The sequence below is a fragment of the Toxorhynchites rutilus genome, unplaced genomic scaffold, assembly GCF_029784135.1.
Source record: "Toxorhynchites rutilus septentrionalis strain SRP unplaced genomic scaffold, ASM2978413v1 HiC_scaffold_287, whole genome shotgun sequence".
Classification (NCBI taxonomy): Eukaryota; Metazoa; Arthropoda; class Insecta; order Diptera; family Culicidae; genus Toxorhynchites; species Toxorhynchites rutilus.
This window is the reverse complement of record NW_026599858.1, coordinates 1-15,880: the sequence shown is the minus strand read 5'-3', so window position 1 is coordinate 15,880 and position 15,880 is coordinate 1. Positions and strand designations below refer to the sequence as shown.

At 40.0% G+C, this 15,880-nt stretch overlaps 2 protein-coding genes across 2 annotated transcripts; both read right to left on the bottom strand.

The window, feature by feature from the left end:
* Positions 1–759: 759 nt before the first annotated feature.
* Positions 760–4,120, bottom strand: LOC129781927 (endothelin-converting enzyme 2-like). The gene is made up of 11 exons (XM_055789425.1): positions 4,033–4,120; positions 3,461–3,754; positions 3,142–3,400; positions 2,839–3,085; positions 2,104–2,784; positions 1,891–2,050; positions 1,772–1,820; positions 1,492–1,559; positions 1,299–1,429; positions 1,076–1,240; positions 760–1,012 (listed from the first exon to the last, which is right to left on the bottom strand). The coding sequence occupies exons 1-11, from the start codon at positions 4,118–4,120 to the stop codon at positions 836–838; spliced, it is 2,319 nt and encodes a 772-aa protein (XP_055645400.1). The 3' UTR covers positions 760–835.
* A 4,385-nt stretch (positions 4,121–8,505) lies between these two features.
* On the bottom strand, positions 8,506–11,499 carry LOC129781928 (endothelin-converting enzyme 2-like; the record flags this gene model as incomplete). Its single annotated transcript, XM_055789426.1, has 10 exons — positions 8,506–8,757; positions 8,821–8,985; positions 9,044–9,174; positions 9,237–9,304; positions 9,517–9,565; positions 9,636–9,795; positions 9,849–10,529; positions 10,584–10,830; positions 10,887–11,145; positions 11,206–11,499. Coding segments are annotated over 10 exons (2,231 nt in total), but the record flags the coding sequence as incomplete, so codon positions are not given.
* Positions 11,500–15,880: the final 4,381 nt, after the last annotated feature.

The window sequence follows — 15,880 nt, the reverse complement described above, 5'->3', positions numbered from 1 at the left end:
AAAATGAGAAAATTTGGATTAAGATAGCGTCATTTTCTAAGCAGTTTTACTATGTTATGTACCACTTTCGGAACAACCCTCGCATTAACGATTAGGTTCTCGGTGAAATTCAAAATGTAGCTACAAATCAACCACCTGTCCATATTACCCCTACTGTCCGTATAACGCGCACGCCTCCTAACTTACTGTATTCAAAAAGTTATAGGTAGAGGTAGAGTGATCAGAAATTTCGTTCCAGCCTGATGAAATACTTTACATTGTCATCAGCCTCATTGCTGGAGATCACGGCAGATGGATTTCTTTTAAACCAACAGCTGTCTCATGCTAAGATGATTGTTGTTTTATTTAGCACCATCAAGTTCTGTGAATTTCCTTCATCGAGTTTGTTGTGATTTAGTGTAGTACCGACAGTCTATCGCAAATTCTGATTAAACGCTCCCTCAAAACATATCATTGTGCATTTTTATAGTTCCGATTGTCTCTACCATGCTCGATGCTTTTGTTGTCAATGTCTATAAACAATTTATTATAGTTTATTTCATTGTTTCTCTGCATAGCCCTGAAATGAACGACGAGGAGAGTCAGGGGTGTGTTTAGATCAGGTGATATAATTCATTCTAGAAGAATTCACCCAGAATTGCTTTCTCAATTGTTTTACTACGATTGTTTACTGTTTATGGAGCATCAAAGGGATAATAAAACGACAATAACTCTTCTTTTATTGTTAGCTAACAAATAACGAAATTTATTGCTACCTTATCACACGTTTCGATTAGGAAATCAATCACTTATACGTTGAACAAAATCACACAGTTTTTTTTAATTCAATTGATATTCACCAGATTCGACATTTGCGCCCGACTGGGTTCATTCCGCTGCCCCGCTTGCAACCGAACGTCTGGCTAAATTCGGGTGAATTTGTCAGTACTCCTTTTAGGCGAATCCAGCTTGGGCAATGGCTGTCATCCAAGGCGGCCTTAGCGGCGGAAGCCGTGTGCGACTCACACCATAGCTGCGAAAGATGTATTTGAACACAGGTTACTAATGTTGTCGCAATGCTTTGAAGTTGATTTACATTGCCAAAAGATATGAAGAACAATTGTTCATGAGTGTAGTTTTCAAATCCTGGCAGCAGCGGCTCCCTGCCGTTTTTCTGTGTATAGATTTTGTACGCTGAGTAAGCTTCCCGCAAGCCGCCATTATCGGCGATGTTCTCACCGAGTGTTTGCAAACCATCAATCTATAAGTAAACAAGTTATCGGCTTTGCCCTATGACACTTGTTCTATGTAGTATTTACGTGATCATCCGCTTCTGGAATGTAATAGCCACTGTATTGTTGCACGAAACAGGCCGAGCGGTTAACGTATTCTCGGACCGTGCTGTTCGTCCACCACTGCTTCAGATTACCTTCCTTGTCGAATTGACGACCTGCAGAGTCGAATTTTGTATTGAAGATTGCTCAATTCACCAACTGCTGTCCAAATACTCACCACTATCATCGAATCCATGGGTAAGCTCGTGCCCCAAGATCGTTCCCATGGCTCCATAATTCAGCGCTCTGAAATTGTATCGCAAGTATCGGATGAGTTGTACAGTTCTATCACAGAGTCGCAGAAAACAGCACTCGGAAAGAAGCCTTCTGTGAGTGTACGCCTCAACACGCGTGCAAATGTGTAGCTTGGGGGTCGAGCAAATAGAGTGCTCAACTCGTGATGACGGTGCATATGGAAAATGTGTATTTGGCAAACGGATGCCCAAACCAACGCTTACTCTAGGCCCAAATGGTAGAATGGATACTGCAGAATAGCAATCGGAATGGCTGCGTCCCACAATGAAGATTATGGAGGTTAGCATTTGTTGAGGTAGCATCTGAACATCTATCTACTCACTGATAGCGTTATCCTGGAAGGTATGAAATGCGTTCACATTGGTCGGAATCGTATCCCAGCTGAGAATGTTTTTCATCCTCCACCGGCGAAGCTTCCGGACGTTTCGCTGCTCTATGATCTGAATCATATTTTCTAAATGACGCGTGTCGTTGATCTCCAACTAGACAAAAATCGTCAAATTAATCTGGATTCATGGAAAAAACCGTAAAGTACCTTTTCATAATACTCCTCAAGCTTGTTCTCGTCCAGTATCCACTCGGGGAAGCCAATTAAACTACGCATTGCTTTGGACTTCTCCAAGGTAGACTGCTTGGTGTTCCAATCCATCCAGGTTGTATCCCGTACCAATCGCTCGAACGCATCCCTGATATACTTCAACATCTTCTCCACTCTGGGTTTCGTGTCCTGCAGGAAGTTACGCTCGGTAATCGCAAAGCTAACCGCCATTCCCATCAACTTATTCACCGCCCCGGCACAGTACAGTGACCGCGGGGTGTATCCTTCCATCGCCATCACCATCTTGTAGTACTCGTAGTGTAATCTTCGTATTTCTGCCGTCGTGTGGAGGATCAGCTCTTCGACTACCGTATACCAAATGAACAACTCGATGTGAACAAGAGGGGTTTGTGATAGGTAGCCCACTAACAGTCGCAGATAGAAAATATCTGTGTTGCTTGTCAGGATGATGAGGTCGTTTAGATTCAGTTGTGCCTCTGGGATGCCATCGAAGACATCGTGCAGATAGCGTTTCCACACTGAAAGTGGTTCCTTAGAAGCCGACCCTCGGTCAGTCATATTTTGAAGATCATCCAAGTTCACGTAGACCAAATCTTGCAGATTCAGCCTATCCTCGGTGTCGTTAGTTTTGGAGATGTTATCAGCTTGTTTTTCAAACTGCAATTTAATCCTCTCAGTGGTTACCGGATTGCAAATGTTACTCTAGCTTACCTTCATGAAAACTTTGGACATACTTACGTAGACATCGGCCGCTTTGCTGAAACTGTCGTCGAATGACTCCAGCTCGGCTTTGGAATCGGAATTGTTCACCAGGATTTTCATAGTACCAATCATAAAATTCTTGTATGCCTTCATGTAACCGGTATCTTCCTCTGCTTCATCTACATCCTCGTCATCCGTTTCACTCACTATTATCTTGTGTTTCACTCGCGTAATGTGCTTCATGACGTTATCGTTGCTGCAAACAAAGTAACATTTCATTTCGATGCCCACAAGATTAGCTGTCTTACTCACAATGGCAAATCGGATGCCGCCTCAGGGGTACCAAGCGCCAGTTTGTTGTAGTCTCGATTTCTCGGATCGGGAAATACGTCAAAGCCAATCAGGATGTCCATCCCCAGCAACTGTTTCACCTTCGCCAGAGATCGAATCCAGTCAAAGTCGTAACTTTCGTAATCGACAGCGGTGAGATTTAGAATTGTTGGATAGCTCGGAAGATACATATCGTTTAGCAGGGTGAACACGTAGTCATATCCAAGGGCGTCCATGGCGGCTGGAGAGGTCAATACATTAGGAGCCACAAGAAAGGTAAACCTAATACGAGGGAACTCACGCAAGTTAATACACGCCCGATACATGGCTCTTGCCTGCTGTACAGGCTGCGGATCATCGGTGCTGTCGTTTTGCTGAAGATACCGGCGGATGTTCCGCAGAATCTTGGACTGCCGCTCGGTGAACCAATCGTAGCTGGGATATGTTTCCGGGCGAGGATGATCATCGGCCCAGTTCCCGCAGGTGTAGCTGTAGAAGTCATCGCAAGGATCTACGTTGATGTCCATGGATTGCTTGAGGGCTGCCGCCGACCGGAGACATTCCGGGCTGCGACAAATGGTGGGCGGAAAGTGGACTGCGAATGGGATTGTAAGGTTTGTTTATTTTGTGGTTGTAAAAGAAAATTCAGGACTGATGGGCTAGTGACTAACGCGTCAGTTATATTTGAAATACCTCCCTTTATCAATTCGAAATTTGGTCGTTCTTAACTCGACGCATTCGGTTGAATCGCGATTTTGAAAAATCTCAACCCCCCACATTTTGTAGGAGTATACGTGCAGAATGATGCCTCTATTTTTTAACATTGGTTTTTTGTTCTCAAAATGACGGCTACGCAACAAAAGCTACTCGCACGTCGTGTTAAGGATTTTTTCAAAGCCACATTGGTTGCGCGTTCGCTTAGTAAGCGATTGATCGTAAGTTTAAAACTCAGAGCCCTCATTGATCATCTTTGTGTTGTTACAGAATGACTACGTCCATGCGACACAATCATCAGCGATGGAGATCGATCGAAATAATCCATTCATCCATACAACTGCTCTGGTCCGCAAGAAACATCGGGCTGTTGTTCTATTAATAACACATCAATTATCATATCAACTATCTCCGCTGTCTGGTCTAACTGGACAATGGAAGAACAGAAAGAATACTCTTACGCCCAATATGGCAACTGTGTAATGTGCTATTTATGTGACATGTACACGATTAAAATCCGGCTCTGTTACAGCTAAAATGCTAATAAGGGGTGAATTTTTTTTTGCTCGCACTGTACAAGAAAAATGTTTTTGCATCATGTCGTTTATCAGGAGTGAAACGTGAATCTATTTTGAGAATTCCAAGTACGAGACATAATGGTTTTTTTTAAATTTTACTGGATAAGGTTGATAGTGTTCAGAATCATAGTAGGCATTGGTTGTGTGACAAGTCACCTTGTTCGCTCGGGTTATTCGAGGCTTTCCCACGGCATATATATATATATATATATATATATATATATATATATATATATATATATATATATATATATATATATATATATATATATATATATATATATATATATATATATATATATATATATATATATATATATATATATATATATATATATATATATATATATATATATATATATATATATATATATATATATATATATATATATTGGGACCGAGGAAGGTTTTCGTGATAGTTTGAGACCCCTCCCCCCTCTCTAAGGGACGGGTTGCCTTACAAATGAAACACAAATTTTTGCATTACTCGAGAATTAATCAAGCAAATTAAACCAAATTAGGCATATGGAAACTTCAGGGTGCAATAAATGTTTCTATGATGGTTAGATACCCCTCCCCCATCTCTTAGGGGGGGCTGCCATACAAATGAAACACAAGTTTCTGAATTACTCGAGAATCAATCAAGCAACTGAAACCAAATTTGGCATGTAACGTAACGGATAAACATGTTATTTGCAAGTGGTTGAAAAATCTTGAACGAGAATTTTGTCTGAAAATAATCTGATATTATAATGATGAGTTTTGGTAGAAGTACTAGGAATTTTATAGCAAAAGGTAATTTTAAACGATAGAATAGAAGATCAATCAATGAATATGTCTGCGATTGGACCCATGAACAGCGCTTAGTAAGAAAACGTGGATGTAATAAGGAAAAATAAATTTTGGGCGGGACGAAGTTTGTCGGGTCAGCTAGTCATAGATAAAACTCACCCGTTTTTTTTTGTTTGGAAGAGAACTTGTATGAATTCAGAACTGTGTTCGGACTTATTGGTAAATTTTCCGATTGGTCATTCGATTTTTGTGAAATCTAGCATTGTTTTCGGGTTAAAAGTGGTGTTAAAGTGCAACGTATTTTAGGTTGGATGTGAACAATGTATTTTCCAGCGGGGGAATCGATGTTCTTTGTAAGAAAACTGAATGTGAAAATTTGTTCCGCACGGGTTGCTGTTGCTGACGTCGTCACCACACAATCGATTCGTTTCGGATTTTCTGCTGCCGTTTTGTGAAAGGTACTGCATAGCAGATGATTTTCTGGGAAATGATGTTTTTGGGGATGTGTGGGATGTAGTTTTGCTATTTGATACGGAAAAACTATTTGAATATTCAAAATTCAGTATTTTAGTGTTGCTCTAGACAGCGAGCAGTTGATTGCATGTACATGTTAATGGACAATTGACAATAGCTCGAATTGACTTTTTATAGCGTTGTCGATCGTTCGCGCCTCTCAGTGCAAGCATTCTTTCATAGGCCCTTGTCAAAGTATTAGGTTGGGGAAAAAGTAATCCATTATTTTTGGGTGAAATTCAAAACTATTTTTAATATGCCTCGGATTGTACGATTTGGGTCAAATATGCACCGTTTCATTGTAAAATTTGTTGCCATTCTAAAGGTAGCTTCATAATGTTTCTATGATAGAGTCTGGTCCTTATTGGCGAAAAACTCTAGCAATAGGTTTCTATAATCTACTGTTGATCTCAATTTCGTATCACTCGGGAAATTTTGCGAGAAAAAGGTGGGAATCGCTTGGTGCCAGGTTCGGACTATATGTTGGATGCATTAAAACATCCCAATCAAGCTCTCGGAATAGTGTGGCCTTGCGTTGTCCTGATGAAACACAACACCCCTTCTGTAGGCCAATTTTGGACGTTTCTGGTCAATCGTTAGTTTCAAATGGTTCATTGGTTGACAGTAGACCATAAACACCATTCATAAATTCAGCGGACTGGCTTGCATTTTTTTGAATTTATAAAAAAAGTGTAAGATGTACCAAACTTTCACATTGTTGACCTTCATTGTTAACACCCTGCAACTCACAACTGAATGGAACAAACAAGAAACAGCAAAACTTTTTTCCAGTGTGAAACGTCACCTTTGCAACGAGCCTAAACTTGAAATTGTATGATCGATATTACGCAAGATATTGATCACTAAAGCCAACTACCGAGAAAATAATGGATAACTTTTTCCCCAACCTAATATTTCTATTAATGAGTTCATTTCTATCATATTTACTATCGCTGACAATAATTTCGTAGTTCTACAATTCAGTCGTATATTGGACACCATCCTTATAATTATTTAATGGACAATTTAGTGGGTGTGTTAATTTATTCGTTCCGCTTCCACAAGGTAGTTTATGGTACTATAAATAGTCGACGGTGAAAGATGATTTTTACTGTATCGATAAGTGTCGACATCTGTCAACCAAGTATTGTTTTGCACAAGATCAATTTTTACTGAGTTGAAAATGTAAAGTTTCGTTGCAAATAAGCACCATTCGATTTTCTGTTTCAATAGGAAGAAAAGAGCCGCTGAAAAAGACAAAGACGAATATTTAGAGACATTACTCGATCAAGATTCGTGTCGAACGCCAACAGAGATTGTAGAATCATTGGGAGTAACTTCACAAGCTACTTTTAAACGACTCATTTTTTCATGTCGACAATATTGGAAGTCTTTTTTTAATCGAATCGTTATCGGGGACGAAAAATGAATTCACTAAGGCAATCTAACACGCAAAAGATCGTATGTAAAGCCCGGGCAATTAGGAACATCAACGCCGAAGCCGAATATCCACGTGCCAAAGTAATGTTCTGGATTTGGTGAGATCAAAAGGTGAAGCTGATAAAATCTGGTCAAATGGTCAATGGAGACTTCTACAAGCAACAATTTATTCTGCGACCAGACACGAGTCGATAATATTACATCATGACAACGCTCGGCCTCATGTTCCTGTTCGAGTTGACTGTTTGGAAAATAGCGGATGGGTAATTCTGGTTCACACTACTTATAGTCAAACCTTCCCACTTCCGACTACCATTTGTTTTGATCGAAACAGAACGCTTCAAGTGAAATACACTTTTCTACAGAACAGGGTATTATAATTGGCTGGATTCACACTTGGCCATATAAACGCGAATACAATCCGAATCGGTTGAAAAAAACAAAAAAGCTTTTTGAAAGCTTTTTGCTCATCAAATCGCCCCGTCTAATAAAAATGGTTAGTATTATACGATCAACTAATAGCGTGCTGAATCCTCACGTGTTCAACAGAAAATGAGAAAATTTGGATTAAGATAGCGTCATTTTCTAAGCAGTTTTACTATGTTATGTACCACTTTCGGAACAACCCTCGCATTAACGATTAGGTTCTCGGTGAAATTCAAAATGTAGCTACAAATCAACCACCTGTCCATATTACCCCTACTGTCCGTATAACGCGCACGCCTCCTAACTTACTGTATTCAAAAAGTTATAGGTAGAGGTAGAGTGATCAGAAATTTCGTTCCAGCCTGATGAAATACTTTACATTGTCATCAGCCTCATTGCTGGAGATCACGGCAGATGGATTTCTTTTAAACCAACAGCTGTCTCATGCTAAGATGATTGTTGTTTTATTTAGCACCATCAAGTTCTGTGAATTTCCTTCATCGAGTTTGTTGTGATTTAGTGTAGTACCGACAGTCTATCGCAAATTCTGATTAAACGCTCCCTCAAAACATATCATTGTGCATTTTTATAGTTCCGATTGTCTCTACCATGCTCGATGCTTTTGTTGTCAATGTCTATAAACAATTTATTATAGTTTATTTCATTGTTTCTCTGCATAGCCCTGAAATGAACGACGAGGAGAGTCAGGGGTGTGTTTAGATCAGGTGATATAATTCATTCTAGAAGAATTCACCCAGAATTGCTTTCTCAATTGTTTTACTACGATTGTTTACTGTTTATGGAGCATCAAAGGGATAATAAAACGACAATAACTCTTCTTTTATTGTTAGCTAACAAATAACGAAATTTATTGCTACCTTATCACACGTTTCGATTAGGAAATCAATCACTTATACGTTGAACAAAATCACACAGTTTTTTTTAATTCAATTGATATTCACCAGATTCGACATTTGCGCCCGACTGGGTTCATTCCGCTGCCCCGCTTGCAACCGAACGTCTGGCTAAATTCGGGTGAATTTGTCAGTACTCCTTTTAGGCGAATCCAGCTTGGGCAATGGCTGTCATCCAAGGCGGCCTTAGCGGCGGAAGCCGTGTGCGACTCACACCATAGCTGCGAAAGATGTATTTGAACACAGGTTACTAATGTTGTCGCAATGCTTTGAAGTTGATTTACATTGCCAAAAGATATGAAGAACAATTGTTCATGAGTGTAGTTTTCAAATCCTGGCAGCAGCGGCTCCCTGCCGTTTTTCTGTGTATAGATTTTGTACGCTGAGTAAGCTTCCCGCAAGCCGCCATTATCGGCGATGTTCTCACCGAGTGTTTGCAAACCATCAATCTATAAGTAAACAAGTTATCGGCTTTGCCCTATGACACTTGTTCTATGTAGTATTTACGTGATCATCCGCTTCTGGAATGTAATAGCCACTGTATTGTTGCACGAAACAGGCCGAGCGGTTAACGTATTCTCGGACCGTGCTGTTCGTCCACCACTGCTTCAGATTACCTTCCTTGTCGAATTGACGACCTGCAGAGTCGAATTTTGTATTGAAGATTGCTCAATTCACCAACTGCTGTCCAAATACTCACCACTATCATCGAATCCATGGGTAAGCTCGTGCCCCAAGATCGTTCCCATGGCTCCATAATTCAGCGCTCTGAAATTGTATCGCAAGTATCGGATGAGTTGTACAGTTCTATCACAGAGTCGCAGAAAACAGCACTCGGAAAGAAGCCTTCTGTGAGTGTACGCCTCAACACGCGTGCAAATGTGTAGCTTGGGGGTCGAGCAAATAGAGTGCTCAACTCGTGATGACGGTGCATATGGAAAATGTGTATTTGGCAAACGGATGCCCAAACCAACGCTTACTCTAGGCCCAAATGGTAGAATGGATACTGCAGAATAGCAATCGGAATGGCTGCGTCCCACAATGAAGATTATGGAGGTTAGCATTTGTTGAGGTAGCATCTGAACATCTATCTACTCACTGATAGCGTTATCCTGGAAGGTATGAAATGCGTTCACATTGGTCGGAATCGTATCCCAGCTGAGAATGTTTTTCATCCTCCACCGGCGAAGCTTCCGGACGTTTCGCTGCTCTATGATCTGAATCATATTTTCTAAATGACGCGTGTCGTTGATCTCCAACTAGACAAAAATCGTCAAATTAATCTGGATTCATGGAAAAAACCGTAAAGTACCTTTTCATAATACTCCTCAAGCTTGTTCTCGTCCAGTATCCACTCGGGGAAGCCAATTAAACTACGCATTGCTTTGGACTTCTCCAAGGTAGACTGCTTGGTGTTCCAATCCATCCAGGTTGTATCCCGTACCAATCGCTCGAACGCATCCCTGATATACTTCAACATCTTCTCCACTCTGGGTTTCGTGTCCTGCAGGAAGTTACGCTCGGTAATCGCAAAGCTAACCGCCATTCCCATCAACTTATTCACCGCCCCGGCACAGTACAGTGACCGCGGGGTGTATCCTTCCATCGCCATCACCATCTTGTAGTACTCGTAGTGTAATCTTCGTATTTCTGCCGTCGTGTGGAGGATCAGCTCTTCGACTACCGTATACCAAATGAACAACTCGATGTGAACAAGAGGGGTTTGTGATAGGTAGCCCACTAACAGTCGCAGATAGAAAATATCTGTGTTGCTTGTCAGGATGATGAGGTCGTTTAGATTCAGTTGTGCCTCTGGGATGCCATCGAAGACATCGTGCAGATAGCGTTTCCACACTGAAAGTGGTTCCTTAGAAGCCGACCCTCGGTCAGTCATATTTTGAAGATCATCCAAGTTCACGTAGACCAAATCTTGCAGATTCAGCCTATCCTCGGTGTCGTTAGTTTTGGAGATGTTATCAGCTTGTTTTTCAAACTGCAATTTAATCCTCTCAGTGGTTACCGGATTGCAAATGTTACTCTAGCTTACCTTCATGAAAACTTTGGACATACTTACGTAGACATCGGCCGCTTTGCTGAAACTGTCGTCGAATGACTCCAGCTCGGCTTTGGAATCGGAATTGTTCACCAGGATTTTCATAGTACCAATCATAAAATTCTTGTATGCCTTCATGTAACCGGTATCTTCCTCTGCTTCATCTACATCCTCGTCATCCGTTTCACTCACTATTATCTTGTGTTTCACTCGCGTAATGTGCTTCATGACGTTATCGTTGCTGCAAACAAAGTAACATTTCATTTCGATGCCCACAAGATTAGCTGTCTTACTCACAATGGCAAATCGGATGCCGCCTCAGGGGTACCAAGCGCCAGTTTGTTGTAGTCTCGATTTCTCGGATCGGGAAATACGTCAAAGCCAATCAGGATGTCCATCCCCAGCAACTGTTTCACCTTCGCCAGAGATCGAATCCAGTCAAAGTCGTAACTTTCGTAATCGACAGCGGTGAGATTTAGAATTGTTGGATAGCTCGGAAGATACATATCGTTTAGCAGGGTGAACACGTAGTCATATCCAAGGGCGTCCATGGCGGCTGGAGAGGTCAATACATTAGGAGCCACAAGAAAGGTAAACCTAATACGAGGGAACTCACGCAAGTTAATACACGCCCGATACATGGCTCTTGCCTGCTGTACAGGCTGCGGATCATCGGTGCTGTCGTTTTGCTGAAGATACCGGCGGATGTTCCGCAGAATCTTGGACTGCCGCTCGGTGAACCAATCGTAGCTGGGATATGTTTCCGGGCGAGGATGATCATCGGCCCAGTTCCCGCAGGTGTAGCTGTAGAAGTCATCGCAAGGATCTACGTTGATGTCCATGGATTGCTTGAGGGCTGCCGCCGACCGGAGACATTCCGGGCTGCGACAAATGGTGGGCGGAAAGTGGACTGCGAATGGGATTGTAAGGTTTGTTTATTTTGTGGTTGTAAAAGAAAATTCAGGACTGATGGGCTAGTGACTAACGCGTCAGTTATATTTGAAATACCTCCCTTTATCAATTCGAAATTTGGTCGTTCTTAACTCGACGCATTCGGTTGAATCGCGATTTTGAAAAATCTCAACCCCCCACATTTTGTAGGAGTATACGTGCAGAATGATGCCTCTATTTTTTAACATTGGTTTTTTGTTCTCAAAATGACGGCTACGCAACAAAAGCTACTCGCACGTCGTGTTAAGGATTTTTTCAAAGCCACATTGGTTGCGCGTTCGCTTAGTAAGCGATTGATCGTAAGTTTAAAACTCAGAGCCCTCATTGATCATCTTTGTGTTGTTACAGAATGACTACGTCCATGCGACACAATCATCAGCGATGGAGATCGATCGAAATAATCCATTCATCCATACAACTGCTCTGGTCCGCAAGAAACATCGGGCTGTTGTTCTATTAATAACACATCAATTATCATATCAACTATCTCCGCTGTCTGGTCTAACTGGACAATGGAAGAACAGAAAGAATACTCTTACGCCCAATATGGCAACTGTGTAATGTGCTATTTATGTGACATGTACACGATTAAAATCCGGCTCTGTTACAGCTAAAATGCTAATAAGGGGTGAATTTTTTTTTGCTCGCACTGTACAAGAAAAATGTTTTTGCATCATGTCGTTTATCAGGAGTGAAACGTGAATCTATTTTGAGAATTCCAAGTACGAGACATAATGGTTTTTTTTAAATTTTACTGGATAAGGTTGATAGTGTTCAGAATCATAGTAGGCATTGGTTGTGTGACAAGTCACCTTGTTCGCTCGGGTTATTCGAGGCTTTCCCACGGCATATATATATATATATATATATATATATATATATATATATATATATATATATATATATATATATATATATATATATATATATATATATATATATATATATATATATATATATATATATATATATATATATATATATATATATATATATATATATATATATATATATATATATATATATATATATATATATATATATATATTGGGACCGAGGAAGGTTTTCGTGATAGTTTGAGACCCCTCCCCCCTCTCTAAGGGACGGGTTGCCTTACAAATGAAACACAAATTTTTGCATTACTCGAGAATTAATCAAGCAAATTAAACCAAATTAGGCATATGGAAACTTCAGGGTGCAATAAATGTTTCTATGATGGTTAGATACCCCTCCCCCATCTCTTAGGGGGGGCTGCCATACAAATGAAACACAAGTTTCTGAATTACTCGAGAATCAATCAAGCAACTGAAACCAAATTTGGCATGTAACGTAACGGATAAACATGTTATTTGCAAGTGGTTGAAAAATCTTGAACGAGAATTTTGTCTGAAAATAATCTGATATTATAATGATGAGTTTTGGTAGAAGTACTAGGAATTTTATAGCAAAAGGTAATTTTAAACGATAGAATAGAAGATCAATCAATGAATATGTCTGCGATTGGACCCATGAACAGCGCTTAGTAAGAAAACGTGGATGTAATAAGGAAAAATAAATTTTGGGCGGGACGAAGTTTGTCGGGTCAGCTAGTCATAGATAAAACTCACCCGTTTTTTTTTGTTTGGAAGAGAACTTGTATGAATTCAGAACTGTGTTCGGACTTATTGGTAAATTTTCCGATTGGTCATTCGATTTTTGTGAAATCTAGCATTGTTTTCGGGTTAAAAGTGGTGTTAAAGTGCAACGTATTTTAGGTTGGATGTGAACAATGTATTTTCCAGCGGGGGAATCGATGTTCTTTGTAAGAAAACTGAATGTGAAAATTTGTTCCGCACGGGTTGCTGTTGCTGACGTCGTCACCACACAATCGATTCGTTTCGGATTTTCTGCTGCCGTTTTGTGAAAGGTACTGCATAGCAGATGATTTTCTGGGAAATGATGTTTTTGGGGATGTGTGGGATGTAGTTTTGCTATTTGATACGGAAAAACTATTTGAATATTCAAAATTCAGTATTTTAGTGTTGCTCTAGACAGCGAGCAGTTGATTGCATGTACATGTTAATGGACAATTGACAATAGCTCGAATTGACTTTTTATAGCGTTGTCGATCGTTCGCGCCTCTCAGTGCAAGCATTCTTTCATAGGCCCTTGTCAAAGTATTAGGTTGGGGAAAAAGTAATCCATTATTTTTGGGTGAAATTCAAAACTATTTTTAATATGCCTCGGATTGTACGATTTGGGTCAAATATGCACCGTTTCATTGTAAAATTTGTTGCCATTCTAAAGGTAGCTTCATAATGTTTCTATGATAGAGTCTGGTCCTTATTGGCGAAAAACTCTAGCAATAGGTTTCTATAATCTACTGTTGATCTCAATTTCGTATCACTCGGGAAATTTTGCGAGAAAAAGGTGGGAATCGCTTGGTGCCAGGTTCGGACTATATGTTGGATGCATTAAAACATCCCAATCAAGCTCTCGGAATAGTGTGGCCTTGCGTTGTCCTGATGAAACACAACACCCCTTCTGTAGGCCAATTTTGGACGTTTCTGGTCAATCGTTAGTTTCAAATGGTTCATTGGTTGACAGTAGACCATAAACACCATTCATAAATTCAGCGGACTGGCTTGCATTTTTTTGAATTTATAAAAAAAGTGTAAGATGTACCAAACTTTCACATTGTTGACCTTCATTGTTAACACCCTGCAACTCACAACTGAATGGAACAAACAAGAAACAGCAAAACTTTTTTCCAGTGTGAAACGTCACCTTTGCAACGAGCCTAAACTTGAAATTGTATGATCGATATTACGCAAGATATTGATCACTAAAGCCAACTACCGAGAAAATAATGGATAACTTTTTCCCCAACCTAATATTTCTATTAATGAGTTCATTTCTATCATATTTACTATCGCTGACAATAATTTCGTAGTTCTACAATTCAGTCGTATATTGGACACCATCCTTATAATTATTTAATGGACAATTTAGTGGGTGTGTTAATTTATTCGTTCCGCTTCCACAAGGTAGTTTATGGTACTATAAATAGTCGACGGTGAAAGATGATTTTTACTGTATCGATAAGTGTCGACATCTGTCAACCAAGTATTGTTTTGCACAAGATCAATTTTTACTGAGTTGAAAATGTAAAGTTTCGTTGCAAATAAGCACCATTCGATTTTCTGTTTCAATAGGAAGAAAAGAGCCGCTGAAAAAGACAAAGACGAATATTTAGAGACATTACTCGATCAAGATTCGTGTCGAACGCCAACAGAGATTGTAGAATCATTGGGAGTAACTTCACAAGCTACTTTTAAACGACTCATTTTTTCATGTCGACAATATTGGAAGTCTTTTTTTAATCGAATCGTTATCGGGGACGAAAAATGAATTCACTAAGGCAATCTAACACGCAAAAGATCGTATGTAAAGCCCGGGCAATTAGGAACATCAACGCCGAAGCCGAATATCCACGTGCCAAAGTAATGTTCTGGATTTGGTGAGATCAAAAGGTGAAGCTGATAAAATCTGGTCAAATGGTCAATGGAGACTTCTACAAGCAACAATTTATTCTGCGACCAGACACGAGTCGATAATATTACATCATGACAACGCTCGGCCTCATGTTCCTGTTCGAGTTGACTGTTTGGAAAATAGCGGATGGGTAATTCTGGTTCACACTACTTATAGTCAAACCTTCCCACTTCCGACTACCATTTGTTTTGATCGAAACAGAACGCTTCAAGTGAAATACACTTTTCTACAGAACAGGGTATTATAATTGGCTGGATTCACACTTGGCCATATAAACGCGAATACAATCCGAATCGGTTGAAAAAAACAAAAAAGCTTTTTGAAAGCTTTTTGCTCATCAAATCGCCCCGTCTAATAAAAATGGTTAGTATTATACGATCAACTAATAGCGTGCTGAATCCTCACGTGTTCAACAGAAAATGAGAAAATTTGGATTAAGATAGCGTCATTTTCTAAGCAGTTTTACTATGTTATGTACCACTTTCGGAACAACCCTCGCATTAACGATTAGGTTCTCGGTGAAATTCAAAATGTAGCTACAAATCAACCACCTGTCCATATTACCCCTACTGTCCGTATAACGCGCACGCCTCCTAACTTACTGTATTCAAAAAGTTATAGGTAGAGGTAGAGTGATCAGAAATTTCGTTCCAGCCTGATGAAATACTTTACATTGTCATCAGCCTCATTGCTGGAGATCACGGCAGATGGATTTCTTTTAAACCAACAGCTGTCTCATGCTAAGATGATTGTTGTTTTATTTAGCACCATCAAGTTCTGTGAATTTCCTTCATCGAGTTTGTTGT